This window comes from Onychomys torridus, chromosome 4 (genome assembly GCF_903995425.1).
Source record: "Onychomys torridus chromosome 4, mOncTor1.1, whole genome shotgun sequence".
Classification (NCBI taxonomy): Eukaryota; Metazoa; Chordata; class Mammalia; order Rodentia; family Cricetidae; genus Onychomys; species Onychomys torridus.
The window spans coordinates 61443854-61463523 of record NC_050446.1 but is presented as its reverse complement, the minus strand read 5'-3'; the positions used below and the strand labels follow the sequence as shown (position 1 = coordinate 61463523).

General features: G+C 48.3%; 2 protein-coding genes across 3 annotated transcripts in view; one reads left to right on the top strand and one right to left on the bottom strand.

The window, feature by feature from the left end:
* P2rx3 (purinergic receptor P2X 3) overlaps positions 1 to 10196 on the top strand; it is a 34540-nt gene extending 24344 nt beyond the window's left edge. The window contains exons 9-12 of one of the 2 annotated variants that reach the window (XM_036184636.1): positions 7327 to 7420; positions 7696 to 7761; positions 8390 to 8467; positions 9008 to 10196. In XM_036184636.1, the coding sequence (XP_036040529.1) occupies positions 7327 to 7420; positions 7696 to 7761; positions 8390 to 8467; positions 9008 to 9121 (352 nt within the window). In that variant the 3' untranslated portion in view covers positions 9122 to 10196. The remainder of the gene's footprint in view (positions 1 to 7326; positions 7421 to 7695; positions 7762 to 8389; positions 8468 to 9007) is intronic. The other variant, XM_036184637.1, reaches the window with a different exon arrangement.
* Positions 10197 to 14200: 4004 nt separating this feature from the next.
* Prg3 (proteoglycan 3, pro eosinophil major basic protein 2) lies at positions 14201 to 19670 on the bottom strand. The gene is made up of 5 exons (XM_036183310.1): positions 19610 to 19670; positions 18829 to 19133; positions 16436 to 16567; positions 14847 to 14958; positions 14201 to 14259 (listed from the first exon to the last, which is right to left on the bottom strand). Exons 1-5 carry the CDS (start codon positions 19668 to 19670, stop codon positions 14201 to 14203), a joined length of 669 nt encoding a protein of 222 aa, XP_036039203.1.

Here is a 19670-nt window from a genome sequence, read left to right as displayed (position 1 = left end):
AATGGTCTCTATCATCTGCAAAATGAAACTCCTTTGGTGAGAGCTGAGAGCTACCCCTACCTGTAAGTATAAGGATTAGTGTTCAGAATACAGTTAGGAGATATCCTGGCTTAGGAAAGTGGCAGTAGTAGGTTCTCCTCTGAAATCTAGCTAGCTCTGGGTAGTTGGCTAGGTTTACAAGATGAGACATGATTTCCTTCCAGAAAGCCTTAAGGCCAATTAGACAGTTGTTGGTTACCACCAAGATATAAGTACCACTATTACACCGTTAGGGATATCTTGCCCTGCTGGTCATTGTTGTGATTCATAGGCTTTACAGCTGGATAGACCCACTGACTGCCTTTCTCTTTTGGCATCTTGTATAGCACCTTCAGATACTATGAGAGTCAGTCCTCAGGAAAGAGGCTACAGGTCATTTCTAGCTTAATGCTTCCAAGTTCTGTATTCAGAGTGCACTAAGGTCTTACTTTTGTATGCTAGAAGACACCAAGGACAATGACAGTAACCTCTTGGACTCCCCTGACCAGCAACTCAAAGGGAGGTTTCTCATACCTAGCACTGGGGTTTTTATTAGATAGTCTCTGGCTCTTGTGGGAAGCATTATCACTCCATTTAACATATATATTGATATGTTATATATGTATTTTTAAGTAAGCCTGTAAAACAATGTGTTTCCCACTAGCTTTAAAAAAATCATTAGTGTTATTTATCTCTCCTTTCTCCCTCTCCTAGTTCTCCCTACATATCCCCTCTCTCCTCCATCATAGTTAATCTCCTTAAACACCAGATGCTGATGTCTCCACCTTACAGAGAGGGAAACTGATACAGACAGACAGAGAGAGACAGAGAGAGACAGAGACAGAGAGAGAGAGAGAGATCTCCCAAGGTTGTGTAAAGTACTTCAAGTAGCAAAGCAAGGATTCAGACCCTAGGACTGTCCCATGGCTAAGTCCCCATGCCACCTAGGGCTATTAGCACCCTGCTGTTGTGAGGCCTAAAGGTAGCTGCGAGTGAGAAGCCTCTAGGCTGGGCTAAGCTTGTATAAGTGCTCCACATACCTTCTGTCCTCTCTCTCCTCCCAACACATCCCCCACCAGTGGCACCTACCTTCCCACCTAGCCAGCTGCCGGATCTAAATGTTTTCTGTTTGAGAGAGAAAACAGCATGTTGTTACCACCATCCTAGTTCCATCTGCCAAATTGGGAGAATCTGGAGACGCCCAGCCAGCAGAAGGATGCCCAGGGGCTGGCACTGAGAAACTCAGTCTTTGTGGGGTTAAGAATCTGAGAAATTCATTTGCTCTTCCAGTAAGTGTTTCCTCAGCCCCTTGCTGTGACCACCAGACCAAACACAGGTGGTAATGTAGGCCTAGTAGCCCACAGACCATGTACCAGAGTAGTACCAGAGCCTGGGTCCTGATGGAGATGGACAGTAGGGCAGGGGCATTTCACCACTATAGCTCTCTGCACTGGCAAACCTGTTCTCTAGGGTATAGGATGTCATTGTCCATAGAGTAACTATTCCACTGTGGTCAAGCTACAAGGGTAAAGTCACTGAACGTGGGATTGGGAGGAGATATATACAGTTGGTTGTCCTAGCCAGAGCAGGTGGACTGAGCCACAGCCGCTTCAGTCCATCTCTAACACTCTCGGCTTCTCCAAAAGCGCATGTCCTTTCCCAGCCTGCTGTTCTCTTAGCCAGGAATGCTGCCTCCACCTCTCACCTATCCCTCTAGTCTCGATGTGCTGTAACCCAGAGCTTTGCCTGAAGTTGAGTCTAGGCCAGAATCTTCGCCTAGCCGGGCGGTGGTCGCGCATGCTTTTAATCCCAGCACTCGGGAGGCAGAGGCAGGCGGATCTCTGTGAGTTCAAGGCCAGCCTGATCTACAGAGTGATTTCCAGGACAGGCTCCAAAGCTACACAGAGAAGCCCTGTCTCAAAAAATAAAATTTAAAAAAAGAGAAAGAAACAAAAGAAAAAACGAAAGTCTTCACCTACCGCTGTGCTCTTAGACTGGTGTTCTTCAGCTCCCAGCCCCTCTCTGTGTCCCATTTTGGACTGTGTGACTGATTGATATTTCTCTCCCTCTAACAGCACTAGAGCTCATCAGTGTGTCAGTGGTGCCCAGTGCCCAGTACACAGTAGGCACTCTAAGCACTGATTAGCTACTGAAAAATGAGAGCTTGTCTGAGCTTGCGCCTTAATGAATGAATAGGTGAATTCACAGGGTGGAGAGGGAGGAGAGGGGAGCAGCATGACCCAAAGCTCCACATGTCTGGGGCGCATGTTCAGGGCTTGCAGGAAGGCAGGCGTGTGCTGTGGGAGGGAAATGGAGCGGCTCATGTTAGCAGGGCCTGTCCTCCAGGCCAAGGTGTCGAGTGGCAGTGTTCTTATCACCAGCCCCACTTCCTAGCCAAGACATTCAGAATGAGAGGGGTCACAGTGAGGCTCCAGCAGAGGTCAGCCTTTCTGTCTTCAGATGAAGAGGTCCCGTCTTCCCACTGTGAGTGGCTCTCCTGTGCTTCCTGTGCCCGTCCTAGTCAGTGACGCCAGCAAATGCAATAGACCCTCATAAGCACTGACAGAAGTTCCTTCCTAAGTCAGGACCTCATCAGAGAGGGCAGAGAAGAATCTAGAATTCTGACTGTCCTGTTCCATTTTCTGTTACTACTAATGATACGATAGCTGGGGAAGGACAAAGTAAAGAGTTATTTTTGACTCACGATTCTGAGTCAGGGTGGAGGGGCACATCTGGAGATGGTCTTCTTGCTGTCAGAGTTATGAGGAAGCACAAGACATCCCATAATGACAGGCGGTAGCATTCAAGAGACCCACTGGACCTGCTGTTACAGCATGCCCACTCTTTGTTTTTGTTTTTTTGTTTTGAAGGCAGGGTCTCTCTGCATAGTTCTAGCTGTACTAGAACTCACTATGTAGACCAGGCTAGCCTGGAACTCACAGAGATCCATCTGCCTCTGCCTCCTAAATGCTGGGATTAAAGGCATCTGCTACCACATCCAGTCACACTTTTTTTTTAAGTTGTATTTATTTCTATTTCATGTGTATGGGCGTTTTGCCTACATGTATGTATGTACACCATATGTGTGCCTGGTGTCTGTGGAGGTCAGAAGAAGACATCAAATCCCACAGAACAGGAGTTACAGAGAGTTGTGAGCCACCATGTGGGTGCTGGGAACTGAACCTAGGTTCTCTGCAGGAGCAGCAAGTACTCTTAACTGCTGAGCCATCTCCCCAGCCCCAACACATCCACTCTTGATGTAACTCTTTAACCCATTTATTTATTAATCACAAGAACAGAGATTCATGAGGAGAAGGCCTGATCACCTCTTAAAGGTCCTGCCCATCCCACTTAATGTCTTACCATGGAGATTCAGTTTCAACATGCATTTCAGAGGAGACAAACCATGTTCAAACCACAGTGCTGGCCAAGAGCATGGACTCTGCAGCTGGACAGACTGGGCCTGGATTCCAGATTCACCCTCCTGACTATTGGCTTTTATGGCTTAGGCTTTTTAACCCCTCTGATCCTGCCTACTCATCTGTAAAGTAAGAAGAGCAACAGGACTTAATGCCACGGGGGTGGTTGTGAATAAAGTGAATTGGTACAGTGCTGGTACCTAGTAGAGAACTCTGTGATAAAACTAGTGAGGAGGGTTGTAACAGTCAGGACAGATATTGATAACTGCTGTAACAAACAGTCCTCTCACCTGTGGATTAACATTGTGGGTCAGAGATGTTGGAGGGCTTTGTGGCGTGGTTCTGGGCTCTAGTCTGCTGCCTGCCATCTTGACTCAGTCTCCATCAAGATTGCCCCATCAGTGTCCCCTGGCTTCTCAATAGTTAGCCATTAGATGGCGGGAGGTGGGGGCGGGAGAACACAGAAGGTATACTGCACTGAACCATCTCAGCCCCAGGTAACAAGCCTCCCTTCCATCCACAGAGCCAGTGATGGAGCACCAGCCAGGTATGAGGGACAGGGAAATCAGGTCCAAATGTGAGTCAACAAGAAGATACCCCAAGCCCTTGTGATCTGAGCCATCCCCTGCCTCAGGGATGATGAGACAGCTTCTGTGATCTTTGGCTCCGCTGGAGTGGAGTCTGGACCCTGCACAGTCCTGCCCTCTCTGTAGCCTAGACCCTTCTCCCGGAGCTCTGCAATTCCTCCCGCCCAGCAGGAAGAGAAGCCTTCCCTGCCAAGCCTCCTTGAGGGTGGGTGGCTGGTGAGATGATGATCTTACCACCACGCTTATTGCCTCTTGGAAGGCAGGTGCTGGAAGAAAACCAAGTCCGCTCTGATTTCTCTCCCTGTTCCCTTCACATTCCTTCCCAGGCTAAATTTAACCAGTGAGCCTAGGATGCCAACTTCTTGTTCTCTGAGTCCATGTCAGAGCATTTGTCATGGGTGCAGCCTTAGGCTGTACATGAAGGCTGCAGAACCACAGGCTCGACCCCAGCCCCGCCTCATACATCTGTGATTCATCCCCGCTCCCCATGCCCAGTTGCCACGAGCACATCTCTGTGACAAGGATCTTGAATTCTCCACTTGTGTGAGAATGTAGAATTTAGAAGGGCTCTAAGACCTTGCACCAGGGTGCTTACATCGTTAAAACTAGCTAAAGACAGATGGTTCAGAGATTCCAAGTTTGGGCTGTGGAGTTCTAGAATCAGAAGTCATCAGAATCCTGACTCAAGCAAGTTACCTGCTCATCTCTCTCATCTATAAAATGGGTCAACAACAGTGCATTATTCATGAGGTTAACTGAGGTAGTCTGCATATATTTCTGGGACGTTATAAATAGTGGGTGCTGAGATGGTCATGGTCTGTCTGGTCTACATACTCTCAAGTCAGCCTGAAAGCCATAGGTTTCTGAAATCTTCTGTCTATTTCCTGGAAGGTCCGGGCTCTGGGGTCTCATAGAGACAGAACTGTTAACCTTCCTGCAGTCTATCCCATCCCCATTCTGCTGCACTTGAACTCACTCTGCTTTGCTTTGACCTGTGTAGAGCTCTCCCACTGTTACCCAGACAACACTTACCAGACTTAAAGATGGTCTCATTCCTCACACAGTCGCCCGACCTCCAAGCCTTCCTTTCTTCCTGCTCAGTGGCTGTACTTCATCCAGTATCCCTCTTGGGTCACTGCCATTTTTACCCCAGGTCTCACTCTCTGGAGAAGACTCTCCTGCCTTCCCTCACTCTGTCCCTTCAGCTGCAGGGCCCACAGGAAACACCTGGCATCAGGCACCCTTGAGAATGCTTCCACTGAATGGTTCTCAGCCTTACTTGGTGGCAGGTTCAGCACTCAGGCCTTGCCCAGGCATGGATAGGGGCAGAAACCTACTACCTGATCTTCCTGTACTGCTTCCCGATGGCAGAAGTGTCTGGGTGAGCTTCCTGTCTACAAAGTGGGGGCAGTTAGAGCAGGTATCCCAAGGGGACGTGGGTGGCCTCAAAAGGTGTGATTACATGAAGAAGCAATGCACAAGGGTACACATGGGACAAGAGGAGCCAACCTAGGTGGTGAAGGACCCCGAGGCTGGCAGCCTGTGGAAGCTGTTATCATAGCGCTGGCATGGGCAAGTGAAGGGAGAAAAGCGCGGAATCTAGAGAAAGCTGAAGGCCCTCTGTAAGCCCGTGTGGGCGCTAAGCCACTGCTGGAGGCCAAGCAGACTGAGTGTCCCGTCCTTTCCAATCTCCTGTTGGTACTTCCTTTGCATGAACCCACCTAAAAGCCAAGCAGACTGCTTGCTAGAAGCAGCAAGAGCCAGGCTCCCTGGGCCAGAGCTGGGCAGAGAAAGACAGTGTCTGGTGGACAGAATATCTGTTGTGGGATTTCAGTAGTGTTCAATAGTGTTTAAGTCTGTCTCAGCGAGTATTCGCCTGCTGCTGCTAACAGAGCTTTGACAGGACAGGGGCACCCCCATCTTACAGACATGGAAGCTGACACCCTGAGAGCTAAGAAACATCAAAGGCCACACTGTTCGCAGGTGGTGACCATGGGATCCAGACTCATTTCTACCTGATGCTGGAGTTCCCCAAGGGCACTTCCAATCTCAAGCCTAGCACTTATGAGCTTCAGAGCCACAGGCAATTCCCTCCCCACCATAGGCATCTGCAAATTAGGGTGTGAACGTCACCCTTCTGTGTGGGCACCACTGAGTCTGTGGAAATAATGCAATGTGATCACTCCTATGAGTCCCCAGCTCACCACAAGGCATCCAGCAGCCAAAGCTGAGGGGCAAAAGACAAAGCAAAGGACTTGGGCAGATCAAGTGCTGAGTTTCCAGTGGGAAATCCTGGGTGCGTCATTTAACCTTGCAGGGCCTCGGAAAATATGAAAACCATTTCCTCTGCCACGGGATGGAGGCAAGGCTAGAATGAGGTGAGGGAGCAGGAAATGCTTTTCTCAGTTAGGGTACAAAACATATTTCTTCAGCAAATAACAATGGCCAACACCAGTGTATGTTTCCTGTGCCCAGGGCTGCTCTACAACACGGCCCGCGTTCTCGGTTCTCATGGCAACCCCGTAGAGCGGGACTGTTTTATTGTTGCCACTGCATCTCAGGATAAACGACAGGTACACAGTTGTATGAGTCAGGCCTTGAGCCCAAGTAGGTTAAAGTTGGGCCCTGAGAGACCCAAGCAAGTAGAACTAAAGAAGCCTGGGGCCAGTTGTGGTCAGCTGTAGTTCAGGCTGTCATAAACCTAAAACTCACAGGGAGAGAGGTTTTCAGAGATGGCTCAGTGGGTAGAGAGAACTTGCTGCTCAAGCATAAGGGCCTGAGTTCCCGCCCCAGCGCTCACATGTTTAAAAGCCACATGTCTGTAATCCCAGTGCTGAGAGGGTGGAGGTGAGGGGGTTCCAGGGTCTCATTAACCAGCCTGTGTAGCCAACTGAGGAGCTCTCCAGGGTTAGTGAGAAACCCTGTCTCAAAGATGAGGTGCAAGGCAATCAAAGAAGACATCTGATGTTGACTTCAAGCTATACACATGCATAGGCCATTCCATTCACATTCATGGGCGCGCGCACACACACACACACACACACACACACACACACACACACACAAACTGAGATTATTTTATGAGGAGAGTCTTAGTTCTCGACAACAACGATGCTGATTCTGTAAGTTCTAGGTATGGCCCCAGAATCTGCTGCTGAAGTCTCCTTATCAGTGCAGGAAGAACGATAGCAGGCATCTTACCCACCATCAACTGCTTGATAATGACTACTGAGCTCTAAAGAACCCCAAGAGTTCAGGCAGAAGAATTCATAGGCAGACCCCATTTCCCCTCTGACTCCCAGGTTTGCCAAATACTACAAGATGGAGAATGGCAGCGAGTACCGCACACTCCTGAAGGCTTTTGGCATCCGCTTTGACGTGCTGGTGTATGGGAACGTGAGTCCTGGGGTTCAGCAGATGAGGGGAGAAAAAGGGGTTCCAGTGCCTGCACCTGGGGCTTGAAGAGGCTCTCGGGGGAGGAGAGTCTTCAACTGGCCAACTGGCCACATCTCCCATCCGCCCCCTGTGCTGTGTAGGGTGGAACCATCCGAGCCACTGAAAACTCCTCAGGCTCCTCAGCCTCTGTAACAAGAGCCCAAGTGTAACCTCAGCCCTCACCCCCTCTCTCTTCAGCCCTGCCTTCATGCTTTGCTGTCTGTCTATACATACAGGCTGGCAAGTTCAACATCATCCCTACCATCATCAGCTCCGTGGCCGCCTTCACTTCTGTGGGAGTGGTAAGTTCAGTCTTCCCAGCCTCTTACAGGGCAGTCAGGGTAGGGCCAAGGCAGGCATGGTGCTGTCAGACAGCTCAGGCTAAGCCCTCCTCTGGCCTCCAACACCTGCTGCTAAGTAGCCCTGATTTGGGCATCTCCCATCATTACCTCCCAAGGCTCATGGCCTCTAGAGACTGCATCCCTGTTTTCAGGTGTTTCTGTCATATAAGAAATTCCTGCCTCTCACCATGAAGGGAGGGAGAGACTCCATGTTTCCGCAGTCCTAGGATACCTTAGTGAGGAACAGAGCCACTAGGCAAGGAGGGAACAAAGGCCCACTCCCAGGGACTCCTCCCCTAGCACCCTGTGCTTCTTCCTTCACACTCTCTGTGCTTGTGAGCCAAGGGCATTTCTCGGTAGCTAGAGGGTGGGTCATAGAGGATCTCGAAGAGCCTCTGGGAATTTTCTGAGAAGAGCTGTACAGTCGTCTCTCGGGAAGACTCAACCCCTTCATGCCCTTCCCCCACAATGCTTCAGCCGCCTGCCTGCTGAAAGTAGTCCTGGCCACGAGCTGGGCAGCACAGGGGCCATTGAAGCCCTGCCCACCTCAGAGCTGCTGTTTGAGCCTGCTCTGCTGCTCTCCCTCCAGGGGACTGTCCTCTGTGACATCATTCTGCTCAATTTCCTCAAAGGGGCCGATCACTACAAAGCCAGGAAGTTTGAGGAGGTGAGTTGGCTGGGGGGTTGGGGGGGGGGACTGAAAAGCAAAGGAAGCAAAGCAAGGAGGGTTGCTGGACCCTGGGGACTCTCAATGGCTTCCTGTCCAGGGTGTTCTGGATGGAAGTGCAGTGGGCCTCCATTAGTGTGTGGGGTCCAAGAGAGTGCTGGGCCAAGGGTGGACTCTTTGGGAATTTAGGGCTGGGTGTAGCTCAGGGGTCTGCTGCTTACCCAGCATGCACAAAGACACCAGCCCTTCCCTTACAAGAAAACAATTGGGAGGGGGCAGTTCTGTGGGTCATTGTCAACATGCCCACCACTCACTGTCACTTGTCTGCTTGTGGGGCAGAACGGATCCTGCCTGGAGATGGCCTGGGTTACCCTTTTCCCTTGGAGTGCATGCAAAGCCCTGGGTTCTCGGAGACTTATTCTACCTCCCGCAGTGACCAGGCAACCCCACCCCACCCCAGCTGCTGATTTTGTCACACGGGTCACACTGGAAGATCCTGCCCAGAGTCAACCATGACACTGCCAACTCTTCTGCTTGCAGGTGACTGAGACAACACTGAAGGGTACCGCCTCCACCAACCCGGTGTTCCCCAGTGACCAGGCCACTGTGGAAAAGCAGTCCACAGACTCGGGGGCCTACTCCATCGGCCACTAGGGCCCCTTCCAGGGTCCCATGCTCACCCTTAGGCTGCAGACTCTCCGACGGCCCACCCTGTCTGGGCAGATGGGGGTGGGATGGGGGAGAGAGGGGTTCTCATTTCTGCTGCTCATCCCAAAGACCACAGCCAGGTATCTCGGTCCTTACTGTTCAGCAGACAGGTAATGCTTCCCGCTAAGACCCAAATCTTGCCTTTATCCCTTGCATGCCTCCCATCTGCTTCCCAGGGTTCTGGGACAGCAGTATCCATTCCTTTCCAAAGGAGAGAGAAAATGGTTGCTACGGTTACACCCATAGGGCCTACCAAGTACCAGGCACTTCCATAGGCATTATCTCATTGAGCCCTTAAAATAATGCTGTAGGGTATAATTCTGGGGTTTTTTTTGTTTTTGTTTTTGAAGAGAAGCAAAGGTTCAGGAAGACTGAGTCATTTGCCCCAGGCCACCAGAAAGTGAGATTTATACCCAGGTCTAACTCCTTTGCCCACATTCATGAGGGAAGAATGAACTCCTTACATGTGGTCCCTTTGTGTCCATTGCCTTTCCTTGCCTTTCCTGTGACTAGATCACCAGTGAGCTTTCTCGGCAATGCAGGCCCTACTTTAGGGGAGCCCAGTGAGATGGAGTACAGACTCTCATTTCTGACTTGGCCAAGTCCAGCTTCAGAAGGAAATAGGAGGTATGTCTGTTGGTGAATTTTTCCTCACCTCACCCCATATCTCAAGCACAAGCTGAGGAGCAGACCTTTATTCTCCAGATAGGCCCTCACACATCTGGACCCCCACTCCAGAATCCAGATAGAACACACACACACACACACACACACACACACACACACACACACACCAAACACGACAGGTGAGAAGTGATTTCTAAACCTAGCATCATGCCCCCAGGACATCGGCTGTCCTTGTTTAAGCATTGTTGGAAAAGCCTTACTTAAGCAGCTAGGGATATGGCTGAGTACATACAGTGTTTGTCTAGCATGTGTAAAGAAAGCCAGGGGCCGACCTCCAGCACTTTATAATCCAGGTATGGTGGTGCACACCTGTAATAATACTAGCACTCAGGAGGTGGAGACGGGGGGGGGGGGGGGTGGGGGGGGTGGTGGTGTCAAAAGTTCAAGTTCATCTGTGGCAACATAGTAAGTTTGAGGCCAGCCTGGGTCCCATGAAACTGTCCCAAAAAAGAAGTGGGGAGGCACAGTAAAATCCAGTACCCTGTGAGCATTCAGCCAGGTCAGCCAGGCCTGTTCCACATGATCCTAACAAGCTAAAGGGCCTCAGGAACCATCATATCCAAACCCCTGCTTACAGATCAACACTAAGGCCAGAAATGGAAAATGGCTTCTCTTGTGCCATAGTGAGGGGCCAAGAGAGAACACAGGTGTCCTGTGCTCAGAGAAGGACACTGTTGAACAGAAGTCAAGTCCATCTTGTCTCCATTGGCTCAGATGTCCCATCTCCTTTATGGGCTTTTAAAGTAAAGGGGAGCAGGAGAGGAAGCCCTAAATCTCAGAAGCTCAAGGACAGAATCAAGGTTTGGGGAGGAAGCAACTGGGAAGGCTTTTTTGTTTGTTTGTTTGTTTGTTTGTTTGTTTGTTTGCTTTGGTTTTTGCTGTTGTTTGGTTTGGTTTGGTTTTGATGAAAAGACGTTGCTATGTATCCCTGGCCGGCCTCAACTTTACAGCCTTCCCCCTAAACCTTTCCCCAGGATTGGGATTTACAGGCAAGTGTCATCATCCAGCTGGAGGCATCTCTTTAAAAAAGAATACAGAATTAGGTATCAGAGAGGTTCATGCAAATGAGTGGGCCTGAGGTATAAGTTTCATTAGTGTCATGGCTAGTCTCCTCTGGGAACATGGGCATGGTGATGAGGTCTTGGGAGAGATGAGCATACACGTAGGCAGAGGGCTGGCCCCTCACCAGAAGGTATAGAGAGGTGGGGGAAGGGGTAGTGTAGGAGTACTTTGGGAAGGCTTCTATGGGAGTGATTGAACAGACCCAGCCCCAGTGATCTCCACCCAGGGGGAGAAGGGGTACGAGTCCTCTCACCAGGTCCATCAACCCTTCCCTCCATCTGCTACTCACAGTCCCCCTCATTATGGGTGATGGGATACTGTCTCCCCAGCACCAGCATCAGGTCCTGGGTCCAGTAGACCTGGCCAGGCTTTATCTCTCCAGCAGAGACATCAGTAAAGGAAACAGCACATCCTCCAATAAGGAGGCATCCAGGCCCCCTTTGAGCTAAGGCTGAGTTCACAAAGATGCTTCCTAGGAGGAGATGGAGACACTGTGTCCTAGAAGGGAACTGTACCCCAGACTAGGATAATCCTCCCCCAGGTGCCTGAGCCTCTTCTGGACCTTCCAGTAAGTGTGTAAGCCCCATTCTCTACTCCCTTTGTCTGAATCAAGTCCACTTTTGTGTGCTATTAGATGTAGGCTAATAGAAATTACAACAGCCAGCTTGTATCTGATACACTGTGATTTACTCAGCGCCGTCACCGACATGGTCACACGGGCCCTGACCACACCTGGGGAGGTTTCTGCGGTTTGTTATTAATTTGGTAGAAAAACAAATAGACAGTTCTTGGAACTAGAGCTGGAAGCTGTGTTCACTCTCCAGGCTACCTTGCTCAGCATACAAGCTGTCATTCAATGGTGGAGTGGTTCACCATTGGCAAGCTGTGGGCTAAATGGATGACAAACGTTGCCTAATTCAATCTTCATTTTACAAAAGAAACTGAGGCTGAGTGAAATGAGGAAATGGAAGCAGAAGTGACTTGAACCCAGAGATTTGTGATACTGGAGTGTGAGATGTTGACGTCTGTAGTGTATCTATTGGGAGAAAGTCAGGAAATTTGTTGACTGACCTTTTGTCTACATATGTTACCTGGGCTAAGCAAGATCCTGCTGCAGTAACTGGTGAAATCTAAGCGAAGTAGCTTGGCAGGATGAGGCACACAGTCTCCCAGAGGCAGAGAAATAGAGCTGGAGAATTGTAAGAATCATTTGGTGCCCAGACCTGCACTAGCCAGAAGCAGGAACAAGTTACAGAGCCAACTGTCTGAAGAGATACCGAGGATGTCCTCCTGCGTCTCTAGGAAGCGAACACAGTGGACACAGCGGTCTGTTTCCCTTCCCTCCCGCCAGATCCCCGCTATACCCTGACATTCCATACCCTTCCTTTCTGTGTTCCTTCTCACAACACCTTGTTCTTGGCAAGTTACCAGTCAGTCTTCTGGGGATAGTAATTGATAAGGTTCTGGGGACTGTCTTCTCTCAAGATTATTTGCCTTTTAGTCAAGAGCTAAGCAAGAGTGAGAGGCTGTAAACAGCCAGCACAGTTGCTACCTAAGGGCAAAGAGCGACACTCAGAAACAGTGCCAGAGACTCGAGGAGCATTTTACTAGCTAGGCGTGCTCTAAGGAGGCTTTAGTCAAGAAGGAGCTTGTTGCCCCCAACACACACACACCTCTGCCTATGGCTCTGGCCATCAGGGTGTTGGGCTCCTTGGTTAGACATTATTCTCTGTCAGGGAAGGAGAGGATGTGTCGAGAAAGTGAGTGAGTGACTGCATCAGGAGCTTGGTGTACCCCAAAATGTCCTTGTTACTGCTCATCATCCTACCCCCTGCAACAATCCCACTTTCTCTAGAAGCACTGAGTCAAGAGTCCACTTACTGCAGTGTTCGATGCAGGAACCTACATGGCACCCCACTCCTAGGCAGCTCCACCTCTTGACAGGCTTTTATGCCACAATTAGGAGCTGAGCCAATGATCCCTCTACCAAGACAGACCCTGGTCATCCACCATCAATAAGATGCCATGGGTGTCAAGGCCTATTCATCCATGTTCAAAGACCTCCATCTTCAAAGGACTTGGCTATACTGTTTCTCCCCAACCCACTGTCTAGGACTGTGCCCCATCCCTGTTCTGTTCCCTCAAATCCAGTAGCCCTAGAGAATATGTGGGATACTAGTATACATTTGTATTTTGGGTATCCCACATTTACAAGTACATGTTCAGAAATTCTCTCACTATGAGCATACAGACTCATACAATTTGAGGTTTTCTCTATACTCTTTAATACCCAGTCTCAACTGTGAACCTCCTGTTCTGTCTACTCTAAATCCTTTTTGTGAAATCCTTCTAGCCCAGTGTATAGCTGGCTTAAAGTTAAAGGTAAAAATTATATTCCCTCCATCTCCCCAGGTCCGAGAGAGTGACATGAAGGAATATTGAGGCCCAAGATAATAGAACTAAGGGTGGGATCTATGCTTTAGTGAGTCTCTTGCCTTGGACTTCTGAGTATAGGACAGATCCCTTCAAAATTGTAGCTTTTCTACAGAAAGAGTGGGTGATAATGGAGGAGAGGGCCGCCTCTCTCCTGAAACACCCAAGACGGGGCTGAGAGAATGGGAAATGGGAGTCATTGCTGGATGCCAAAAAAGCATAGCACTAGAGGAACAGACTTCTGTAAAAGAGTTTTCACCACTCAGGGTGTCCCCCACATTCAATCTCGGTATTGCATACCAGCTCTTGAGTAAGCGCCTTCTCTTGGAAAGCCACTCAATTCCCCACCTCATAAGACCAAGCAAAGCAGGACCAGCTCCCCAGTAGATGCTCTGCTCTGCTCTCCTCTCACTGGGTAGAAAGGAGGAATGAGAGCCAGTGAAGAAGAGACTTCAGAGAGCGTTGCTCAGCTTCCAGGTGACTTGATACCACCACCACACAATGCCCCAAGCTCTGTCACTGCTCTCCACCTGCATCACACTGCCAACAAACAGGAGTCTCCCAGAAAGGGCAATGAAGAAACAAGACTTTTTGGGCTTGGTGGCACATGCCTTTAATCTCAGCACTCAGGAGGCAGAGACAGGCAAATCTCTATGAGTTTGAGGCCAGCCTGCTCTACAGAACAAGTTCCAGAAAGAAAAGGAACAAGACTTAGGTGATGCAGTGGAATGCCTGACTCTTTGACCAGGAGAGGCAGGGGACAGAACTGAATGCCAAATGGTGGGACACCAGCAGCCAGGGCTGTGAAGGCAGGAGGTTCGAAGGTAGAGTCCTACCTCCAACTTAGAAGGAGCAGATGAAAGGCAGGTGGCGTTTGCAGGAAGCCCTTCGCCAATGGCCCCCTGCAGCAGAGAACATAGTAATATAAACTGACTGGGGTCTGCACTGAGATCCACCCCTCCCTCATCAGGTGCCTTTCTGTCTTCTTCCATAGCTATCATCATCTTTGGAGGAAGAGATTTGTGGCAACAATGTGCTATATCATAGCTGGTAGGTAGCAAGGGTGGCATGCAAATCACAGCCCTCTTGCTCTAGCATGCATTCAGCCACTATACTAAAGTGCTGCATATCTACCATGTATGCTGTTCCCTACATCTGCAGCTGGAAGCTAGCATCTTGTCTCAGCCATCACCAATTCCACACCTTCCATTCGCATCTGCTGGTCTTGCTGACCACTTAAGTCATTCAAGTTTGTTAACCTGGTATCAGAGGAGGTAAAGGGCTCCCACCTACTCCCTCTGTAAGGTATCCCATCATCTGGTCTTGCCCTGAGAAGTCTTTACACCTCAGCCCTCCCCACAGACCAAGTTTGAGTTCTCCATATGGAGTGAGTAGGTTTGAAGAGGTGTGTCCAGGCAACTCCAAGAAACAGCAGCTGAAATTCTACTTTATCAATACATCCCCTTTGTCTGGAGCCTATCCCTCTCACCTGTGGTGCTTAGAGTCACACAGTGTCCTCTCCCATTCCCAGGCTGCCCTGGGGCCCAGTATCCAAAATCCCAGCAGCTCCCATCAGTCCAGCGAAACTTCTTCCAGAAGAACTAGAGAAGAAAGTGGATCAGAGAACCAAAGAAGGCAGGAAGATCCAAGCCATTGTAGACTCCTCTCACTGCCTGGAAAGAGGCCAAATGCTCACCATCTCTCAGGGTTTGCAGGGGATGCGATGGAGAATAACCATTGCTCCTAGACACCATACAGGGCAGATTTCCCCAACTGTGCTGATCTTATTAACATGCAGGCTCAGATTCAGGAGTTCGGGCATGGGGCCCATTATTCTGCATTTCTAACAAGCTACCAAGTGATAACTGATGATGATGGCCCATGGACCATTCTTCTAGTACTAAGTATAATTCATTCATGCACTATCTTGGGATTACCACTAGGGATGGAGATCCCTGTTTTACAACGGAAGAAAAACCAAGGATCTGAGGGTGCTCCTCAGACAGTAAACAACTGGGATGAGCCCAGAGTCAGTCTCCTGGAATCTTTCTGTCACTTTCATTTTGTATGATCACTTGTTTCAAAAACCCAACTCTAAGGACTGGAGAGACGGCTCAGCTGGTAAAGGGCTTGCCTGAGTTCAATCTCTAGCACTTACATTAAATATCCAGGGTACTGGTTCACACTTTGGAATATCAGTGTTAGGTACCAAAGATAAATGGATTCCTTTGGGGTTCATAGTCAGCCAGTGTAGCTGATCAGAGAGCCTAGGTCCCAGTGAAAGACTCTGTCTGAAAAATAAGCTAAGTGGCTCCTAAGGAATGACACCTGAAGTTGGCCTATGGTCTCCACATTGAAGTAGACACAGAAAACACACACACACACACACACACACACACACACACACACACACACACACACACCAAACCTAGGGAAGGGTGAGAGAGAAGTAAGAAGGAACCCTTATATAACATGTACTAATTTTGATCTGAAGTGTCCCCCCAAAGACCATCCGTTAAAGACTGTTCCCAACTCGTGATAGAATTAGGAGGTGGTAGAACATTTAAGAGGCAGAGTTTAGAGACAGTTAGGTCATCCGGGGCATGCTCTTGAAGAGAATGCTAGGACCCTGAACCTTTTCATTCTTCTTTGCTTCTCTGTCACCAGAAGTAAATGGTCATCTTCTGCCACACACTCCCACCATGACATCCTGTATGTCAAATCCAAACCAACACCTTTAAGTGAGTGTAAACTGAAGCCTCTGAACCTATATGTCAAAATAAGCCTTTCTTCCTTATAAATTGATTCTCTCAAGCATTTTGTCACAGTGACAGCTGACTAGCTGATAACAATTATCAATTTCTTGGTGTAAATTTACCATGGCTAATTTTGAGCCTCAAGCCTGAAGTAATTGAATATGAAATTAGTGAGAGGTATGGGCAATCAATTCTCCCAAGACAGTACAGGCCAATGCCAGCATCCTATTGCCTATCATTTAAAGGACACCTTAACTGTGAGCCAGCAAATGATCCCTCAAGACAAACAAAACTTTCTGTACTGAGTTGGGTCTGAACTTACCCAGCCCTTAAGGATGCCCCCAATCCAGATGCGGGACTGGTTGATCTTCCTGGCCAAGCATTGGATTTGGTAGTTGAAACTGTAGCTATGGATGGACGCAAGATTGCCTCGGTAGCATCTCCTGCAGACACGCTGCAGCGGGGAGAGATGGGATAGAGAATTCACTCTCTTTTGCCTCAAGATCCTAAATCACCAAGAAAGATCCCTACAACTATTCACAGATTCATTATAAGGAATCCACTTGCTTCCATCAAGACTCTATTTTGCTTCTTTATCAGTGGTCAGGACATCCTTGCAGGAAATAGTAATCCCAATTATAATTATAGTCACCATTTAGAGACTATTTCACATGGCAATTCAAATGCATAATCTCCTCTGACCTGCACTACAATTAAAAAACAGCAGAACCATACAGTCAGCCCTCCATAGTTGTGGATTTCTTGCCCACATATTCAACCAATCATACATTGAAAATATCTCTTGTATGTTTGTATGTGGGGCTCTGGGAGTAATGCACACCTATGAGGGTGTGGATGCACACATGCAGAAGCCAGCATAGAGCATTGGGTGGGTTGTCCTCTATCACTCACTCTCTGCCTTATTGCCTTGAGACAGAGTCTGGCATTGAACCAGAAGCTTGTTGCTTGAGATAGACTGCCTGGCCAGCGAGTTCTCAGGATCTATCTGTCTCTGCCCCCAAGTGCTAAGGTTACAGGCATGCACTGAAATATCCAGATTTTTCCATGGGTGCTGGAGATTTGAACTCAAGTCTTTATGCTTTCAAAACAAGCTCACTTTACCCATGAAGCCATCTCTCTGCCCCTAAAAATGTGTATTTTTAGTTATATTTACACTGAACAATACTCTTTCCTTTGACATTAGTCCCCAAATAATAAAGTATAAAAACTATTCTCATGAATTTACATTTTAGTATTAAAAATAATCTAGAGAATGGTTTAAAGAATACAAGAGGGGGTAATGAGATAGCTCAATGAGTAGATAAATGAGTTTGATCCCACACATGGATCACACATGGAGGAAAGAGAAAATAAACTCCTGAAAGTTGTCTTCTGACCTACATGCATATGTCATAGTGTGTGCACTCCTGCATAAACACAATAAATAATAAGCATAAACATTTAAAATACAGGAGAATGTACAAGGATTATATGCAAACACTATGCCATTTGTACATATGCCCCTTGAACATAGATTTTAGTGTCTACTGGGAGTGTCCTGGGACCAATGTCCCATGGAGACTAAGGAGCAACCATACATCTTCATTTGGAAGAGCCTGATCTCTGAAAGGTGAAGAGAGTCGCCCAGAAAACAATTAATGGTCAATGAAAGACGGCAGTACTTAACACAGGGGGTTCTTTTATTTTCTTTGTTAGATGTAAGATTACTCCTTTAAAATTCATTTCAGTGCAGTTGTCAAATCTTGACATTTCCTAGTTAGCATGCACATGTGCGCGCACGCGCGTGCGCACGCACACACACACACACACACACACACACACACACACCCCAGAGTGGGCCACACAGAAGTGTTGAGTGAGGTATAGAAGGGTTAGTCTGTCACTTTGAATCTCCCCTCTTATAGGAGTTATTTTTAATGCTCTATATGGTTTTAATACAATATTTTATTTATTCTGAGATTCTCATGCATGCATACGTGTTTCGATCGTATCTCCTCGCTCCCTACTCTACCTCCTCCTGAATCATATACACATCTTCTTTCCAACCTCATACCCTCTTTTAGTAAACATATGACCCAATGAGACTAATTAATGCTGTCCATACATGCATGACCATACTCAACCTACCAGTGGCCACACCCCTAAAGGAAACTGACTTTCTCATAGCAGCCATCAGCTGACAATAACTCTTCATCTAAGGATGGTGCTTGTGGACTCCTGCACATCCATGATGGAATGTTTATCGGCTTGATCTTCTGCAGGTCTTGTGCAGGCAACCACAGCTGTTGTGGGCTCATGAATGCAACAGTTCTGTCATGTCCAGAAGACAGTGCTTCACCCCAACCCTACCCTCAACCTCTGGCTCTTACACCTTTTCCACCTCCTCTTCCATGAAACACAAGTATCCCTGTCACCAAAGTGTTTGTACACAGGTCAATGGTTCTAAAAGTGCAGTGTTCAGACCAAGATGATCCCCTTCCCTATGACTTTCTTACAATCCTCAGAGCAACGCACCCCTCAGGCCTCTTGATTCAAAGATTGTGAAGATGGAGCTACAAATCCTATATTTTAACAAGACCTCCAGGCAATTCTGCAGCTTTGAGAAACACTAGTCTAAATGAATAGAGAACAGAATTTTTAACCCAGTCCTTTTCCTTCCCCTTGACCTTTTCATGATGTCTTCCTATCACTTACCTGAGCCTTATCAAAAGTCTTGGGAGTCCTAACCAGCACGTAGTGGCAGCTCTTGCACCCAGGAGCTCCCTGCAAATGAACTGTGTCCTCTTCCCCGGGGCATGTTGAGTCCTTGTCTAAGGCATCTGGGTTGAACTCCTCATCTTCAAAGATGTCTTGATGTTCAGAACTCTCAGCCTCCTCTCCCTCTGTCTGCATTGTCTCTTGGGTCAGAGCCAAATCTCCTCCCTGCTCCTTTGAACCATCTGCATCCTTCCACAGGTCTGGCTCTCTCTTTGGGTCCTCCAGGTGGGGGTGAGTGGCCTCTAGGAAGAAGAGGTGACCTGCCATCACATGAGAAGCCCTCTTCCTCCAGCACCTCGGACAGCTCCAACTATCCACTAGCGCTTTCCTGGGTCCTAATCTGGAGCCACACACTATAAGGAACTCCTCTAGGTTGGGTAAAAAGAGATGTCTTACTCCAGCCTCATAGAGAGACAACAGCCTGAATGCTGGCTAACACCATAGGTATGTATATGGGTAGGAAGACCTTATGAGAAAAGCCTGAAATGATCACTGACTCTTCATCCTATTATATAGATGCTTTGGGGTTTTTGTTTGTTTGTTTGTTTCCTCCTGAAGGAGCCAGTTCTGGGTCTGGGAGATATCTAACCAGAGATGTGTGAGCAACCCAAAAAGAACACACTGTGACCCTGGCCCTGTGATAACAGCAACACTGACCAAAAGGGTGGGAAAGAGGGAAAAGGAGGAAGATGGATGAGAATACATGGAAAGGACTTACCCAGATGAAAAGCAGAAACTGTCCCCAACAGGAGAAGAGACAGGACCAGGGGCTGCTTCAT